This window comes from Crocodylus siamensis, chromosome 1, assembly GCF_052110815.1.
Source record: "Crocodylus siamensis isolate JL-2025a chromosome 1, ASM5211081v1, whole genome shotgun sequence".
Classification (NCBI taxonomy): domain Eukaryota; kingdom Metazoa; phylum Chordata; order Crocodylia; family Crocodylidae; genus Crocodylus; species Crocodylus siamensis.
In genome coordinates, this window is record NC_143395.1 from 166406057 (window position 1) to 166423132 (window position 17076).

General features: G+C 46.2%; 1 protein-coding gene and 1 long non-coding RNA gene across 24 annotated transcripts in view; one reads left to right on the top strand and one right to left on the bottom strand.

The window, feature by feature from the left end:
• The window catches only part of TLR5 (toll like receptor 5), a 158271-nt gene that overhangs the window by 32471 nt on the left and 108724 nt on the right, over positions 1-17076 (top strand). For 15 of the 23 annotated variants that reach the window (XR_016442480.1, XR_016442493.1, XR_016442479.1 and 12 more), the window contains 2 exons: positions 10829-10949; positions 12161-12283. Coding sequence is in view for 8 of the 23 variants with exons in the window: in XM_090048295.1 (XP_089904421.1) it covers positions 1-2593 (2593 nt within the window). In the remaining 15 variants the exon portion in view is untranslated. Of the gene's footprint in view, positions 4404-10828; positions 10950-12160; positions 12284-17076 lie in introns of those variants that run through there. The other 8 variants (XM_090048295.1, XM_090048275.1, XM_090048312.1 and 5 more) reach the window with 1 other exon arrangement.
• Positions 3415-17076, bottom strand: part of LOC149873619 (uncharacterized) — a 25580-nt gene continuing 11918 nt past the window's right edge. The window contains exon 2 of the long non-coding RNA XR_016442501.1: positions 3415-7864. This is a non-coding gene — a long non-coding RNA (uncharacterized LOC149873619). The remainder of the gene's footprint in view (positions 7865-17076) is intronic.

The window sequence follows — 17076 nt, forward strand, 5'->3', positions numbered from 1 at the left end:
CATCATGATATTACATCAGCAGTTAATACTTCTCATAGGAATGTCATTATTAGCAAGAGAAATCTTTGCATCAGCAAGCTGCTTTTCAAAACACCAAATTTCCATGTATTATTTTTGCAATCTTACAGAGATTCCACTTGTCCCCAGTGACACTGTTAAATTTCTGCTAAGTTTCAATAACATCAAGCAAGTGAATGCAAACTCCTTCCCTCTTCTAGAGCAGTTACTGCTTTTGGAAATAGGATCACAGTTTACCGATGGTGTTACAATAGGGAAAGCAGCTTTTGAGAACCTGCCAAACCTTCAAGTTTTAGATTTAGGACACAATACACATCTTTATCTGGATCCGGATGCTTTTGTGCGTTTGCCAAATTTAACTGTTCTCCGGCTCTTTGGCAATGCTCTTGGGGATTACATTTTGCAAGATAACTATTTTCAAGATTTGATTTCTTTAGAAGATTTGGATCTTTCTTCAAACAGGATCACGAGCCTTCGTCCTCATCCCTTGTTTTACAATCTAAAATCTTTGAAAAGGGTGAACCTGAAATACAACTGGATACAGATCTTGTGTGAAGGAAACCTTCATAGCTTCCAAGGAAAAACCTCTTTAATATTTAGTCTCAATTCTAATGTCTTATATCGTCATTCAAGTTCAATGAACTGGGCCAAGTGTGGAAATCCTTTAAGAAATATTAACCTGGACACACTGGATGTTGGTAGCAATGGCTGGAATGTAGATACAGTGCGAAACTTCAGCACAGCTGTAGAGGGAACTTCAATTACTTTTCTGAAACTCTCCCATCACATAATGGGTATGGGATTTGGGTTTGCGAATATCAAAGAACCAGACAACTCCACATTTGCAGGGCTAGCAAGAAGTGGCCTTCGTTTGCTTGATATTTCACAGGGTTATATTTTCTCTCTCAACCCTTGTGTTTTTCAAAACCTCACTGATTTGGAATGGCTGAACCTTTACAAGAACAAAATAAATCAGATCCAAAAGGGAGCATTTTTTGGCCTGGGAAAGCTAAACTTTCTCAATCTATCATATAACCTTCTGGGGGAGCTGTATGATTTCACTTTTGAGGGGCTTCATAATGTAGCCATTATCGATTTGCAGCAAAATCATATTGGGGCAATTAGGGAGAATTCATTCAAGGACCTACTAAGATTAAAGATGGTGAATCTCCGTGATAATGCTATTAAAATTCTTCCTCTTCTCCCGACCCTGACTACTACTTATTTAGGAGAAAATAAGTTAGTATCTTTAAGAGACCAAACGATAGCTGCCACGTACCTTGACTTGGAAAGAAACAGGTTGGAAAACTTGGGTGACTTTTACATTCTTTCCCAAATTCCAGATATTCAGTATATCTTTTTAAAACAAAATCGTTTCTCATACTGTGTAAAACCTGATAATGTTACAGCAAACAGCCAGTTAATCTACTTGGATCTTGGAGAAAATATGATAGAGCTTGTGTGGGACAGAAATTTATGTCTGGATGTGTTCTGGGCACTTTCCAAACTTCAGGTCCTTCACCTGAACAACAACTACCTTACTACCCTTCCACAGGATATTTTTAGGGGCCTAACATCACTAAACAGACTCAACCTAGCCTCCAACCTGTTGTCTTACCTCTCTCCTGGTGTTTTTCCTGAGAGCCTGAACAACCTTAACATATCTGGAAACCAACTTCTTTCTCCTGACCCTGCTGTCTTTATGACTTTGAGCATCCTGGATATAACACATAACAGGTATGTCTGTGATTGCACTTTAAGCAACCTGCTGTTGTGGTTAAATCAAACCAATACGACTTTAGCTGGTTCACAGGATGACATATACTGTATACACCCACCTGCTTTTGCAGGGGTTCCACTCTCTTTATTGTTATTCGATGGTTGTAATGAAGATGAAATCCTGAAGCCTCTACAGTTTGCAGTGTTCATCTTCACCTCGGTTGTTCTGGTAATGTTCATAACAGCAGTCATCATTTTTATTCACCTTCGGGGGACTTGTTTTGTCTGGTATAAGACAATTATGAGAATTTTGGTAGATGACCTTCGTCAAGCACCAGATACAAGTGCATATCTATATGATGCCTATCTATGCTACAGCAGAAAAGACTTTGAATGGATTCAGAATTCTTTACTAAAGCACCTGGATTCTCAGTACTCTGACAAAAACAGATTCACTTTGTGCTTTGAAGAAAGAGATTTCCTGCCAGGGGAAGATCATATCAGTAATATCCGTGACGCGATTTGGAACAGCAGAAAGACGATCTGCATTGTGACAAGGCAGTTTCTCAAGGATGGGTGGTGCGTGGAAGCCTTTAATTTTGCCCAAAACAGATACTTCTGTGATTTGAAAGATGTCCTCATTGTGGTGGTGGTTGGGTCACTTTCTCAGTATCAGTTGATGAAATACAAACCAGTTAGAATCTTTATGCAAAGGAGTCAATACATGCGATGGCCTGAGGACCATCAGGATATCGGCTGGTTTTTAAATAACCTGTCTTGCCAAATTCTTACAGAAAAAAAAGTGAAAAAGAAATCTAATGTTATGGAACTGCAATGTATTGCAACAATCTCATAGTTGAAAAAACTGTTCATTAGGGGTGTGCGAAGTGGGCCCTATTCTATTCAGATTTGGATTTGGCCCAAATCGGAGATGGTGATTCAATTAGTTGATTCAGATCACAGTCCCCGATTCAATTCAGCTGAATCCAAATCTGAAAATTCGATGCTGAGTCAGAGAATCAGCGATTTGGACATAGACACAGCTTTATATGTTTTTTCTACATACTGCAAAGTACCAGCGCAGCTCATGAATGCTGCAATGCTGGGGCAGATGGAGCTTCCCACAGGAATGTGGGGGGTCCCCCCATGTGCTCGGTGGTGAACCCAGGAGTAGACCGGCAGTATTTCCAGTCCACTTCTGGGTCTGCCGGGGAGTGCACTGAGGGCCCCCCCCATGCCACCCTGGCTCAGCAATCAGCCATGTGGGGACCCCAGGTGCCCCCCCAGATGCAGGAGGCACCTATCGCTAAGCTGGGAGGGGGTGCAGGGGGGCCCAGCATGCTCTCCAGCAGACCCAGAAATGGACCAGAAGTGCTTCTGGTCCACTTCCAGGTCTGCTGCTAAGCATGCTGGGGAGCCCCCACGCTCTCCTGGGACACCACTTGAGTATTTGTTCTATCCTGCATAGAATTGCTTATTTAGATCTTTCAGCAGGCACAAAGAGCCCTTAACTTCAACCTCCATGCTTGTCCACTGCAACTTCATTGTAAAGAATATTTTGTTGTACTGCCTCAACCTGAGGTGGAGTGTGAATAGCCAGATCACTGGACAATGTCTCAAAGAATTCTGTAGTGAACAATATGTGAAAATGTTGCACTGTGTGGAGCATGGGCTTCCTTCCTTTATTATGACCTCTTCTTGCATCATTTGAAACAACAAACTTCCTCAGGGATATGAAGGCTGTTGTCAATAAGCATTTCTCACAGTCATCATTGGAGCAGGTGTCCCCAGCTTGTGCCCACCTTTGAAAGGGGAAAATAAATTGTTTCAGTGTCATTTGAGTGGTTGTCTGCATGACTTTCTGTTGAACAGTCAGTGGTGATGCCCCTGTTCCAACTGAAGTAGGGTGCTTGAATCATTAGGGCCTGGAACTGATTGCATGTACCCTGTGGAGCACATTTTAGAAGTAATTGGTCTTTATGCTACAAGCATCATAAGCATTAAGGCTGGGATTTTCAAAAACTTTCTTGAGATTTAGCTACCCAAGTCCTATTGAAATAAAATAGAAAATAAAGTAATTCTCATCTTTTAACAAGTTATAGTACTGTGAACAAGATTCTGAGGTTAAAGGAATAGCAGCTAAATGAAGTGCTACAAGAAAATCGGGTGGGCACAGATTGATTCTTGTACCCATATCGGAGCTATTCACCCGTATTTTGTGTTGAGATTAGACTACTGAATTAAGAAGAACCAAGATCATATTCATTTCTTCCATCAAGTATTTTCCAGAGTTTCATCAGACTCACAATCTGCAGGGTTACAATAGAAGCCTGATTCAATGTGCATTGGTGAGACAGTAAAGCATGTCCTAAATGTATATATACATATACACATACATATGCATGTATGATTTTGTACATTTGTGCAGTTAAAACTTAGAAAGGGGAAATACCTGTATGGTCAAGGAGAGAAGCAAGCCTTCCACTGCTGTGCTAAGAAGACATAGTGAATGGATTTGTTAGATAAACGTATTGGTCAGTTGAACCTTATTTACATGTTTATACTGTTTTAACAATACCAGCAAAGTTAAAGAAGTACAACTCTGGTGGACCTGAATGCAATTTCATTAGTTCAAATGTACTTGTGGTATGACATATTTCATTTTTTAATAAAAAATATATTTCTTTTACACCATTAGAACTCTGCCTACAATAAGCATTGCATTGGCATAACTATGTCAGTAAAAAATATCTCCACTCTAAGCAACATAGTCATCTTGGCATAGAAACTGTATGTAGACCAGACAGTAAAGAATTCTCATCTAAGAGAAAAAAGACAGTGGAAGAGAGTGGATTGTGCTCATCCTCCCCTGGGTGGTGCTGTTGGACTGGATAAGATTTAGGACTTCAATTTGTTCCTGCATCATCTCCATTGCACAGGAGCTGTTTGCAAGGAGGAAATAAGCTGTTGAATAACTAACCTGCTACATAGCATAATTTAAAAAGAACCCTGTAGCTCTATCAGTAGAACCTATGCCTCGGCTTTCTTTTGAATTTGTGCATTTCTCAAAGTGCTCTGAAAATATTTGACATCTTTTAATCAGTGCAAATGTGAAATATTTACCCATGCCCCTGTGAGGCTGAGGTTATACCAAGAAGTATTTCACATTAAACCTTGACTGCTGAGATCCCATGCCCTAAGGCCAGTCTCTTCCTCCTTCTCCACATCCCATATCTTTCCACTTCCAATTAAAGCAGTAGGAACAGATTTAAGTTCATACTACCAAATTCATATCCAGATTGAGATGGCAAAATCCCACAAAGAGGTGGTTCTGAGATTTTTGTTCAGTCTTTTATATATGTACTGGGGAAGTCGGACATAGGTATTGATTTTGATATACATTCAAAACATAGAGGTCAGATTTTGTAGTGGAGCCAGCTCTAGTTAAACCAGTTGCAAAGTGACTGTTTTCCTGAGACAATCCCAGTTCATGAGACTTAAATTTAATGAAGCCCTATGTAGGAAGCCAGGTACATAGGCAGGTACCTAACAGGGTTCTTCCATCCCTTTTCTTAGATTCTCTAAATGGCAGGATCCTTGAATCAGTCTCCTCATAGTGCATGGCAGTCAGGGGAGGGACACGTAGACATGGAGCTATTTGTTCCTCATGTCTCAGGCTCTAGAGAGATAAGCCTCATATTTCTAAGAACCTGCTGAGAAGATGCAGGTGAGTGTGTTAAAAAGGGGTAACACTTCTCTCACCGCAGACTAATGTAAGGCCAGAATACACAAGCCTACACAGACCCTTTACAAGCTCCAGTACTGTGATAGAGGCAGGAGGGGTGGTGCCTCTGAAATACAGATCCTGGCCATTCCAGACCATGGAGCGCCCTCAGAAGGCTGCTGAAATTAAAGCAGAAGCTCTTTTGCCTAGCCCGTTCTGCAGCTTGTGCTGCTCTTCCTCAGGACACAGCCCAAAGCTAAACCCTAGTGAACTAAACTCACAGGCAGCAGCCTCCCAGCATGACAGTCTGGAACAGGCCTTCCAAGGCTCCACCAGCCCCCTTTCAATAGTGTGCCACATGAGCACTGCTGACTTGACAGAGTCCTTGAGGGCTTCGCTGCTGGCCAGATCCAGCCCATGGAGCCCCAGCATCCAGACTGTGGTGCTGCCCTTGGGTCTGGAGCTGACCTACATGCGACATAGACCCTGTAACCACCCCCCACCCCCAGCTGCTTTGGGACATGCAGCACCCACCCAACATGGTCTGGGACACGTACCACACACAGCATCCTCTCCAGCCAGTCTGAGACCCCGGCTGCATGTGTCCTCTCTGCCTGTGTGCCCTCCTGACCGTTCCAGGGCAGGCACTATGTCCAGAGTTGGTCCCAGACCAGTTTGAGTGGGTGCCCCATGTGGCATGAGCCCTGGATCAACCCCCAATGGGCACTACATGCAGTGCAGTCCTGAATTGGCCAGGCAAGCGGTGAGTGCAATGGATCCAGGATTGCAGGGTGAGGAGCGAGGCACAGATCCATGGACCCAGTTTGTCCTGCAGGGCCAGCCATTAGGGCTGTATGAAGTGTTGGTAGCCGATTCAATTCAGAGGAGATTCAAGCCTCCCCGACAAGCCCCACCAGCTGGGTGAGCAGTGGCAGGGAATGGGGGCAGGCGCATGCACCCAGATCAGGGAAAGGCTGGCAGCAGGGGCTATGGGAAATTTTATGGTGGCTGCAGCCCCCGCATAGCCCCTGCTCCACTGCTCTTTGTGGGCAGGTGGAGCCAAGGCTGCACTCCAGGCTGCGACTGAAGCTAGCCACCCAGTGCACAGCTCTGGCTCCACCTGTCCCATGGAGTGCAGCCTGGTGGCGAGCGGCTGGAACTAGCCTCCTGGAGTATGGTCTAGCCCAACCGACCCTGTGCAGATCCTGGAGCACGTGCCCACTCGCATGCCCTCCCGGACCGGTGGCACACAGTGACAGGTATCCCCCTCCCCAAGTCCTGTGCCCCTCTGCCCTGGCTGGGCAGCTTGTCTCAGCCCCAGAACCAATCCCTCCCTCGCTATGGGGGCATTGATCTTGTTTCAGCCCCACGCCCCTTCCCTTCCCCCTCCGCCCACCACAACAGACTTACCAGCTGGAGGCAGCTGTGTCCAGCGTGGTTGAGGACTGCTGCCTGTTTAGGCTATGGCTGAATCTCTAAATCAGCACTGAATCTTCAGATGAATCGAATCAGGACAGTGATCTGAATCACTGAATTGAATCACTATCCTTCCAAATAGACAAAATCCAAATCGAATACTTGCCACTTTGCATAGGCCTACCAGCCATGTGCCATGCATCCAACCAACAGAGCCAGATGAGTTTGAAACCCCTGGCTTGGGGTTTCCTCTTAAACATTTTGTTCCAGGAGACATTTAAATAATTAAGTGGGTAATGTCAGGATATTTTAAACTATTGTTTAAGCTTTAGCTGCTTTGATAAGCATTGCTGAAACCTGGAAGGAGGCTATTCATTTCCTTACTACTTTGTTATTGTTGGGGTGCATGCAAATATCTATAGGGGAAGTTAATTCAAAGCAGTCCAAAGCTCCTCTTTCATCCTAACAACTCACTATGAAAAAGTATTGGCTTCTAGGCTGGGACCTGCTACCATTACAATGGGAAGAGCCTCCTTAGTCGGGTCACAGAACTCCATCATTTCCTACAGGCAGCCTCCTTCTCTGGAATGGGAGGGCACAGGGTGTCATCAAGAAAGGACTGTAAATGCCTGATACTGCTCTTCACCACAGGAACTGCAGAAGTATCCAGCACACAAAGGGGAATGACTACATTTGATTAATTAAGCTCATAAATTGTGCCTTAGCCCCATAACTATTGATTGGCTTCCCTTTAGGCTCACCAAGAACATTACAGCGCTATTAGAATTTTATGGCTCTTTAGTTAAGGATACTTTCATCAGTTTTACTCACCTTGCTTGACTGAAGACATTAAGTCACTGGAGAGCATCCAGCATGGGCTGTGAAGTGCAACAGGCTTTCAAACAGGCGATTGTGATAGGAGCGGGTGAATTTGTTTGCTGAGGCAGCAGCTTGAAGATTCAGAGGACAATGACTCAACTTCATAAACTGCCAGTGGAGACCAGAGAGAAGAGCTATGCTGAAAACATGAGTGCCTCAACATCCCCATGACAAACACTGCATGAGTTTTATAAATATTAGTCCATCCTTAGGGAAACACATGTTCTTTTGGTGGAGAAACTGGCAAAGCAGCTTGCCCTGGTCACATGGGGACCCTTCAGCCAAGCCAAGACTAGAAGTCTGGAGTTCCTGAACCCCAGATCTTCCTTGGGACTGTACAAAGTCCCACTGACCCAAAGACCCATTGAGTCTTCAGGTAGGAATCACCAAAAATACATATAATGCACATATAGAATAGCACAAAACCAAGAATCCTCTTCTCTTCTACCAGGATGCGCAATGGCTGGGGCAGGGTAACACAAGGTCATGTGTTGTTCCCACTGCTGCTATGTGCAACCCCACTAAAGTTACTGGGGATCTTGAAGTACAAAAGAAGATCTGTCCCCCCCAGATCTCAGAGGTGGGAGAAAAAAAGTCTCATAGTGATTGACATGGTGACACTAATGTCATCTGTTGGGGCAACATTGGTCCCCACAGCATGTTCCTCTCTGTTTTCTGTGGTCTAAATCTGAATGTTCCCAGGTGATGGAGTTGTTGCCACTTCCCTTTGAAGGGTCTTGACATTGTTCAGCTCTCACCCTAGTTACCACGCAGGGACCTCAACAGGTGCTAAGAGAAAATGCTGGCACAGACAGGGCCCTTCCCATGCTAGGAGACCTCAACATAGCCTGTGCAGAATCACACTGCCCTTTTTTGACGCTCAGTCACATCACAAACCTATTTCATTTCCTGACCACCAGGTCCCTATGAACATTCCCACTCTCCTAGTTCTCCTTGGCAGTGAGTACCTGTTTCAGGTTAGTTCATCCCCTCCCTTCCTCCTTCTTATGCCATTCATATTATTTTACAATGGCTTTAAAATGCCCTTCCTTGCTAAAGCTTAGACTACACGGTAGGGCTGTGTGAAGCTTTGGTACCCGATTCGATTTGGAGGGAATTCAGCCCTATTTGGTCGCCAAATCTCTAAATCTGAATCAAATCAGGAGACCCATAAAAAGATCTGCATTGAACCAGAAGCCTCAGAATTGATTCAGAGAGATTCAGAGATTCAGAAGGCTTGCAGGGAACAGAAACTGAGAAGCGGGAGGGGGAGGGGGTGATCTTCCATACATGGAAACGGCTGAGGGTGGGGAAAGACTTCTCTGATATTGACATCTGCAGCTGGCCAGTGACTGTGATCTTTCCCTGAGTTCCCTTCCAATCACTGTGCTCTGGGGGAATGACAGTAACAACATATCAAGCTGTGATCTGTGCCTTTAGTGAGCCGTCTCTCTCTTGGAGCAGCAGCATCTGAAAGGCTTAGTCTCTTGCTAGCTAGTCTCTCTTCTTGTAAATTGTATCCAATCCTTTCCTACTTACCCTTGCCTACAATCTCAATTGTTATCCCTATCCATTCTTCCCTCAAAATCCTCTTATTCATTCTTGTTAGTCTGTCTTGATTCTTTCCCCCCACAAAAAGAAATCTGTGTTTTCCCTGACAGTGTGTCATCACTGTGCAGAAAAACACAACATATATTACACACGCACACACATTTTGCAGCACACCAAACAGTATGAAGCATGCTGGAAAGGCAGGTGCCAGGTCTTCTGCCAGGGGAGGAAGAGGGGGCAGAAGGAGACCTGTAAGTTCCCTGCACCTTTCCTGGCAGCGATGAGTCTCCTGCTGCTAGTGGGAGCAAGGAGGTGGTAGCAGTGCCTGCACCTGCACCACCACCACTAACCAGCACCAGCATGACATTCTCCACCCCAATTTCAGTTCCCAGCATGAGCCTTCCAGTGCCAGAGGAAGAGCTGGATCTGGAAGTAGAGGAGCTGAGGGCCATAGCAAAGGAAATTCTGGGGACGGGGGAATCTGAGTTTGTGTTCCACTCCCCTCCAAGTTCCCCTAGAGGCAGGTCTCCTTCTCTGGAAGGCACTTCGGAGGAGGCTGTAGGGGCAGCACCTCCTGTTGTTGTGCCTCTGCCTGGTGATAAGGGGGATAAGGCAGGATCCCCACCCTCAACCCAGAAGCGAGTGGGTAGTGTAGTGCGGGATCATTTTGAGGTGGCACCCCGTCATGAGTCTAGCTTGCCAGCATCCCTGGGTGTTGGCATCGGGATACCACAATCATTCCATGTCACACACATGCACTTTGCAAAGTAACCCAAAGTGGCTTCCTCCTGCAAAATCTTCTCCCCCCATTTTTTACGTGGGGTTTTGGCACACTTTTTTTCCTGGGTTTTGGTGCTCTTTCCCAGTCTGGCACCAGCCTTTCTGGAATTTTTTTTACTCCACAACTAGGTTGGCAGGGGGGGAGGGGGGTATCGACCAGAGACATCTGAGGTGCATGACCAAACAGCAGCACACCAGACAGGCAGAAGGACTCAGCCCAGTGGAGAGAGTTGCTCCTGGGTGGCACAGGAATGCTAATGCAGCGCTCGAGAAGAGTGCAGGCTGCTGCTGCTGAAGTTGAATGCAGCGCAGCTTTCGAGTGCAGGGTGAAAGCCACTTTGCGATGTGGGACTTGAAAGACAATACTGCTTTACGGACACATTGTAAGTGACATCCGACACTTGACTGTGCCCTGAGGGTGTGGAGGTGCATTGTTTACTTCAACTTTGATGTAAATAGAGTTGGTGGATTTAATTGGTGTGAAGGAAGGTGCAAGGTATTGCACAATATGAAGCCCCGCAGTTGCAGCGCAAGGTTTGGGGTGAGAGGGCACTCTTTTCCCTTCCTTGGCCATCAGCTGCCTTTCTCCACCTCACCTCCCTGTTCCCATCTCTGGCATACAGGAGGGGTACCCAAGTTCAGGGCAGGAGGCACTACATGGTGGTTTTCCTGACCAAATTCTTATACTTGCTCTTAAATTCTCTCCCCATCCCACATTCCTTCCCTCCCTCCTATTTTTAGCTTCTGATTGCTATGCTCCATGTTGCTCCCACTGATCACAACAGGCAGCAGAGAAGAACACACGAAGGCTGAGAGGGACACCCAACACCATTTCCTTCTCAAGTGGCAATGTCACCGCCAGGTACCTATTCGCTACTTGTAATATCCTTAGATTCATAATACAGGTTTCCCTTGATTTATGTGGGTTCAATTTATACGAATTTGCTCTTATGCAATGACCCTTTTTATACCTCAAATTTATTATATGCAAGGTAAATTTGCTGTTATGCAAATCAGCATAGGTGCAGTCCCCCCTCCTCCAAGCAGGTAAGTCTGTGAGTTTGTGAGGGGGGGAAGGGGAAAGGAAAGGCCACTACTGCAGCTAATCTGTGAGTGGCCAAAGCCAGTGGCTTGCAGCCACTGGGCTGTGCCCTGAATCCCACAGGGCTCTGCTTCCTCCAGAGCACTGTGCCCTGAAACCCTTGGCGTGGCATAACTCAGTGGCTGCAAGCAGGCAGTGTCCACTGCTCCCAGGGCTGCAGCAGGGGCGGGCAGCTGCCTGCAGTGAGATGGGAGCAGGCTGGGGCCAGTGGTGGCACTAGGCTGTTCCTAGTGCTTGGGGTGGGCTGCAGTGAAGGGAGGGGGGGTGCTGCCACCCCAAAATTGGCGTAGCCCCCCGCAACCTGCCCTCTCAGCACCACTGCCGAGTGCTGGGAAGAGCCAGGTGCCACGGCCAGCCCCAGCCTGCAGCAGCTGCCAGCTCCAGCCTGCTCTTGTCCTGCTGCAAGCTGCTGCTCACCCCTGCTGCAGCCCTGGAAGCAGCGGATGCCACTGGGCTGCACCATGCCGGGGGGTTCAGGGCATGGTGAGTGGGGAGAAGTGGGGTGAGTGGGGCTGCCATCCACCACAGGTGCCATGAAGAGCCCAGTGCTGCCCCTGCTTGCAGCCACTGGGCTGCGCTGTGCCCCTCTCTCCACCCCTTCCCCAGCCCCAGCCTCACTCCCTCGCTCACCACTGTGGGAATGCCTCCCTAGCTGTTTCATTGTAAACTGGGTTTGCTTTATGTGAATTCGATTTATGCGCCATTCCCTGGGAACACATCTACCGCATAAATAGTGGGAAACCTGTACTGAAAAAGCAATTGAGAATTCACCTTTAGCAGTGTATAAACTTTAAGCCTCTCTCCACCACAATATAGACAGTTTCTAAATAGAGACAAAGGGATAGTATTGTGTGAATACAACTAAACATGCACTTGAAATAATGATTTTTAAGTTTAAAAATTAATAATTTAGTTTAATATATGAACATGCCAGTATTTACCAATGATTACTATTTTTTGTCTCTGTTCAGGGTAAGAACAGTCTATGCTGTGTTTGTTTGTCCTGCTTCCAGGCTTGCCTGCTACTCAGCTGCCCAGCCTACAGTGCACAAGATTTAAAAATGCAGAAAAATGACAAATGTTCAGATATTTCAGTAAGTAGCTGCTTGGACTATGCTTCGCTGACTCTTTTCAAAGATGATATATGCAATGTTCCATTTTTATGTTTTGTTTATATACCCACATTTTTTTAGTTCACTGTGTTTCGCTGCATGGGCTCAGTATACTCTCCCATCCAGATACAAAGGAGCACAGTTATTTCTGGGTGCTGGGCAAGAAATCAAATGGCTGACTTTTGGGCAGTCTGTTCACTTTGTCCAGCAGGTAGAGCAAAATAATCAAAATGAACTTTTGGTATTAGAGTACTGTATTTTCCTAATGATTATAATAAAAATCTCATGCATCTCCCTTTTTTGGCTGTCTGCCTTCTGGTGGCTGCCCAAAGAGCTGAGCTGCTGGATCCCACACTGGACCAGGTGCCTATTCCTAATGATTGTGTTCTTTTGTATCTTGTGAGGACAATGATCCCAAGTAATTCTGTCTATGCTAATGATTAAATTAATAATTATATTAGTAATAATTGTAAAGGATACTTACAATACTCAAGCTAGAGTGTGGCCTGGGTGTGGTGTGAAAGCTGGGGTGCGCTCCAGGGGTGCAGGGTCAGCCACCCCTTGGCAGGGAGCAGCAAAGCAGAGGGGCGAGGGAGGAGCAGGTTAAAAGTTGGGACACTGGAATGGAAGAGGCTTGCCAGCTCTGAGAAGTAGTAGTGGGGAAAAGGGGCATTGCCTGTTGGAGGGGGCAGGGGTGAGGGGGAGTGGAGAGCCCTGAAATTCACAGCAAGGCAAGATACCTGCGACACTGTGGCCATGTACGGCCTGCCTGGGCGTGGTGCGAGAGCACTGAAATTCATGGCAGGGCCAGCCAGCAGCGAAGTGCATGCAAACATGGGGAACAATCTTTTTAGAAACCAAAAAAGTTGTATTTTTCATTAATCTGAACCTTGAACTATAAATCACCAAGAAGAAATTGCAAGATTAGCAACTGGTGTCTTGTTGAAGCATTACAACAGAAATTCCCTGGATTTCTGAGTGAACCCAAGTGGTACCTGGTGGTGAAATCATTGCAAGGCATGGAAAATGCCACTTTTGCCCCTACGTCAGATAGACGTTGAAAAAAATAATATGATAAAAATAATCCTCTTAGCACAAATTCAGCCGCTAAAAATAAAACATGTTGGAGGTGGTTTAAATTATCATGATAACAAATGGCTAACATGATAAAACGAGGTGACAATGTGGATATTCAGATGTGATTAAGCTAGCTAAATGGCAATTTTTGTCAGGTGGAAACAGAAAAAGTACAAGATGGGCAACCGCCCAAAGAGCAGAGTACAGGAGAGGGACACAAGATCTGTTGTGAGGGCAGCAAATGCATTTACACCTGGGAGGGAAGCAGCACATTTGGAAGTGTGAGGAACCACCATAAGCTGAAAGACTGCACATGGTTCTCTAAACCCTATGACAAATAAACAGGTGGAGGGACTTTCTGTCCACCAAGAACGAGTATTGTGGCAAGCAGAGACGCAGGGAACAAGATACATTTATGGGGTCTGGATATGCAGCACTTATAGTCAAGCATAGTGCATTACTGTGGTGTGTGATGTGATTGACTTCAGTGGGACACTTGCCGGTATAAGCACTTTTCCTGCTACTTAGTGTGCCAAATGAGCTTGTTTGCATGTGACAGCACTGCCATCCCTAAGCATTCAAACACCAGAAGTCAGGTATCCAGAATCAGGGAAAGGCTTAAAAATCATGAGATTAAAATAGAGAGAAGAAGTTAAGCTCATTTTATCTGGCTTTTGGTTTCAGAGACTTCTGAGTCACATTTTCAGGGCTTGCTCCACAAAACCACAGGAAAGGTCATATTCTCACAAAAATCCATGAATGCAGGAGCTGGGGCTTTGAGAAGCACACCAGATGCTGCCAGACTCCGAACGGGGAGCTGGCAGGATCAGCTGTTCATGGAATAAGGAAGTGCAGGAGCTGAGACTTCCAGAAGGAATCTAGTTGGGCTTTCCAATCTCCAGGCTCACTTTTGGCAGTACTTGTTCATGGTAGATGACACCACTGGCTGCATCCAAAGGTTGTACACTTGCCGGGGCATGTGCTTACCTTTGTTGCAGGCCCAGCTCCTGGCTACACGTGCAGCAGGAGGGTGCTGGCTGGGGCACATGGTGTCTCAGAGCAAGTGTAGCCAGCAGGCAGCCCCCCTGCTGAGGCATCCCATGCACCTGCTAGCCAGGGAGTGACATGTCCAGATGGAGGAGCGGGCAGCCCAGGGGGAGCAGAGCCCCCACACTGCAGCTAGCTGGGGTGCGGTGTGTCTTGAGACAGGGGAGCAGGCAGCCCTGAGCTGACTGCTCCCCTGCTTCACATGCCTCAGCGCAAGGGCTCTCCTGTCTCCACGTGCTTCAGTGGGGGCTTTGCTGTGGAGTCCCTGCACTGAGATACATGGAGACAGGGGATCATTAGCAGGCAAGCAGCCCTTGCACTGAGGCACCCTGCCAGCGAGGAAGCGGCATGTGGAGACAGGGAGGCCCCCATGCTGAGGCACACAGAGACAGGGGAGCTGCCCAGGGCTGCCTGCTCCCCCGTCTTGAGGCATATTATGCCCCAAACATGGAGCAGCTGGCTGGGGTGCAATGTGCCTCAGTTTGGAATATAAATAGAAATGCAAGCAATGGCCTCTAGGGGGTCTGCAGGTATAGTTGTTCTATCAAGCCACCCTTATCAGTCTTTATGGCACCTGTATATGCAAACATGTGTGACAGGGCTTTTCAACATACCAGCAGGATCCCCCTTTCTTACTTGCACAAATTAACATCTTGCATCTTGTAAGGGTGTCCTGAGCAGTTGGGTCTTCACAGTTGTCACTATGCTCCCTCCCAGCCACCATAGGACTTGATAGCCAAAACAAGGATAGAATTGTGCTTTCTGGTCCACACGTGTGGGCCTGTGGAACTGCTGTAGCAGTAAAGCATATCAGCTGAGCTCCTCCCAACAAAATATGGTGATTCCTGACACACCAACTGATAAGGCACCTTCCATTTTACAGTGGCTAGGGACAGACATTACGCATAAACCAGTTTAAGTGATCAGAAACTGGCTTAAACCTGTAAGAGAACAGATGTTCAGTGCACATAAACCAGTCTGAGAATGGCTGAAACCAGTCTGAGATAAACCTGGTTGAATGTAGTATCAGACTTAACTGATTTGGGGCAAACCAGTTTATGCAATGTCTGTCCCAGACCCCTTGCTGGTTTAAGATAAACCAGACAACTCCAGCATCCCAGCATGCTCTCTGGGATGGGTGGGGCTCTCTGCTCCACAACAGAGCTGGGCCCTCCCCTCTGCTCCCTGACTGCAGCTCTAGATACTGTGGGATCCCTCCCACCACTCCCTGCTAGGCAGGAATTCTCCCCTCCCCTCTGCCTTGCTGAGGAGATGTCTGTATATTACCTAGCAGACCACATGCTGGCTAAGGTCCCTGCTGAATCAGCAGGTAGCTGGTAATATTGCTCTGTTGTTTTCTTAATGGGGTGATTGATAAACACTGAGCTAGGGGATGATAAACACTGCTGGGCTAATCAGAGCATCCTGCCGAGGTCTGGCCATGCCCCACTCAGCTCAGTGCTGTAGAAGAGACAGGAGGGCTGCTCTAGCACGCCCCAGCCTGAGCCACTGCAGGCATATGCCTGCATATCTGGGATGTCTGTGCAGTTACAAACCAGTTCAGCCTAGCCAGGTTAGACTAAGCTGCAAAGATTGAATCAGTTCAGGCTCAGGCTTTTTGAATGTCTGGCCCTAGCAAGTGGGTACTAATTAGGTACTAAAGCTTTAAATCTCACCTTATAAAATCACACTTTTGCCAACACTGCCACTGGCCCTTAGGCAAGCCTAGAGCAATTCTTTCTTGCTCCCATGTACAGAGGTTGACAAAAAATGGCATCTTGCCATTTTAGTCCATCTTTGTGTTTTATATTGTGTATGTACAGTGCATTGTATGCCAAAAATAGATCTAAGCTTCCTCTTCCAGTATGCAGAAGTCAGTACAGGTATGACATGAGTTATTTCATAGTGCAAAGACTGTCTATTCATAGCTGCCCCTGTTTGTTCTAGACATGGGTTTTTCCTTCCTTTCAGACAACCTATTGTTTGCCTTTTCCATTTTCATTAAAAATAAAATATTTGAAAACTCCAAGTAAAGAAGACAAATATATTCTTTGTGAAGCCAACAATTTTCTAAACAGAAAGGTTAGTTCTTTCCTGTTTAGACATTATGTCCACAGAGAGGAAATTGGGATTTTTAAATGATAACAATAATTGCATAAAGCAATGGTACATAAATATTAATAAGTATCAAAGGGGGCCACACAGTTTATTTAGCATGCACCAGATGATACAGCACTGCATTGAGTATTTGACTAATGGCCAGTCCATGTGCCTCAATGCACAAAAGTGGATTCCCAATCAATCATTCCACCAGCTTGAACACCTGGCTCTTCACCCATGCTATCTCAGAATGAAACAAGGAAGATAAGCCTGTCACAGGCCCACATATATTACTGTGCAGAGGGAAAATGTATGTCCTCTGCAATGGAGTAAATAGCAAATATGGTTACAAAACAACACTGTCTGATGCAGCAGTGGATTTCAGACCAGGATTGTTTCTAGGCTTCACATACTTTCCATGCTGACAAGCCAAGGCTGAGTGTTTCAATTCACCTTTGTCACTGCTCTTCATAAAAATTCAACGAATTTAAGTGCTGATATAAAATAGGGCATTACAGTCATGAATATTTAGCACAGGTGCCACCATTCAC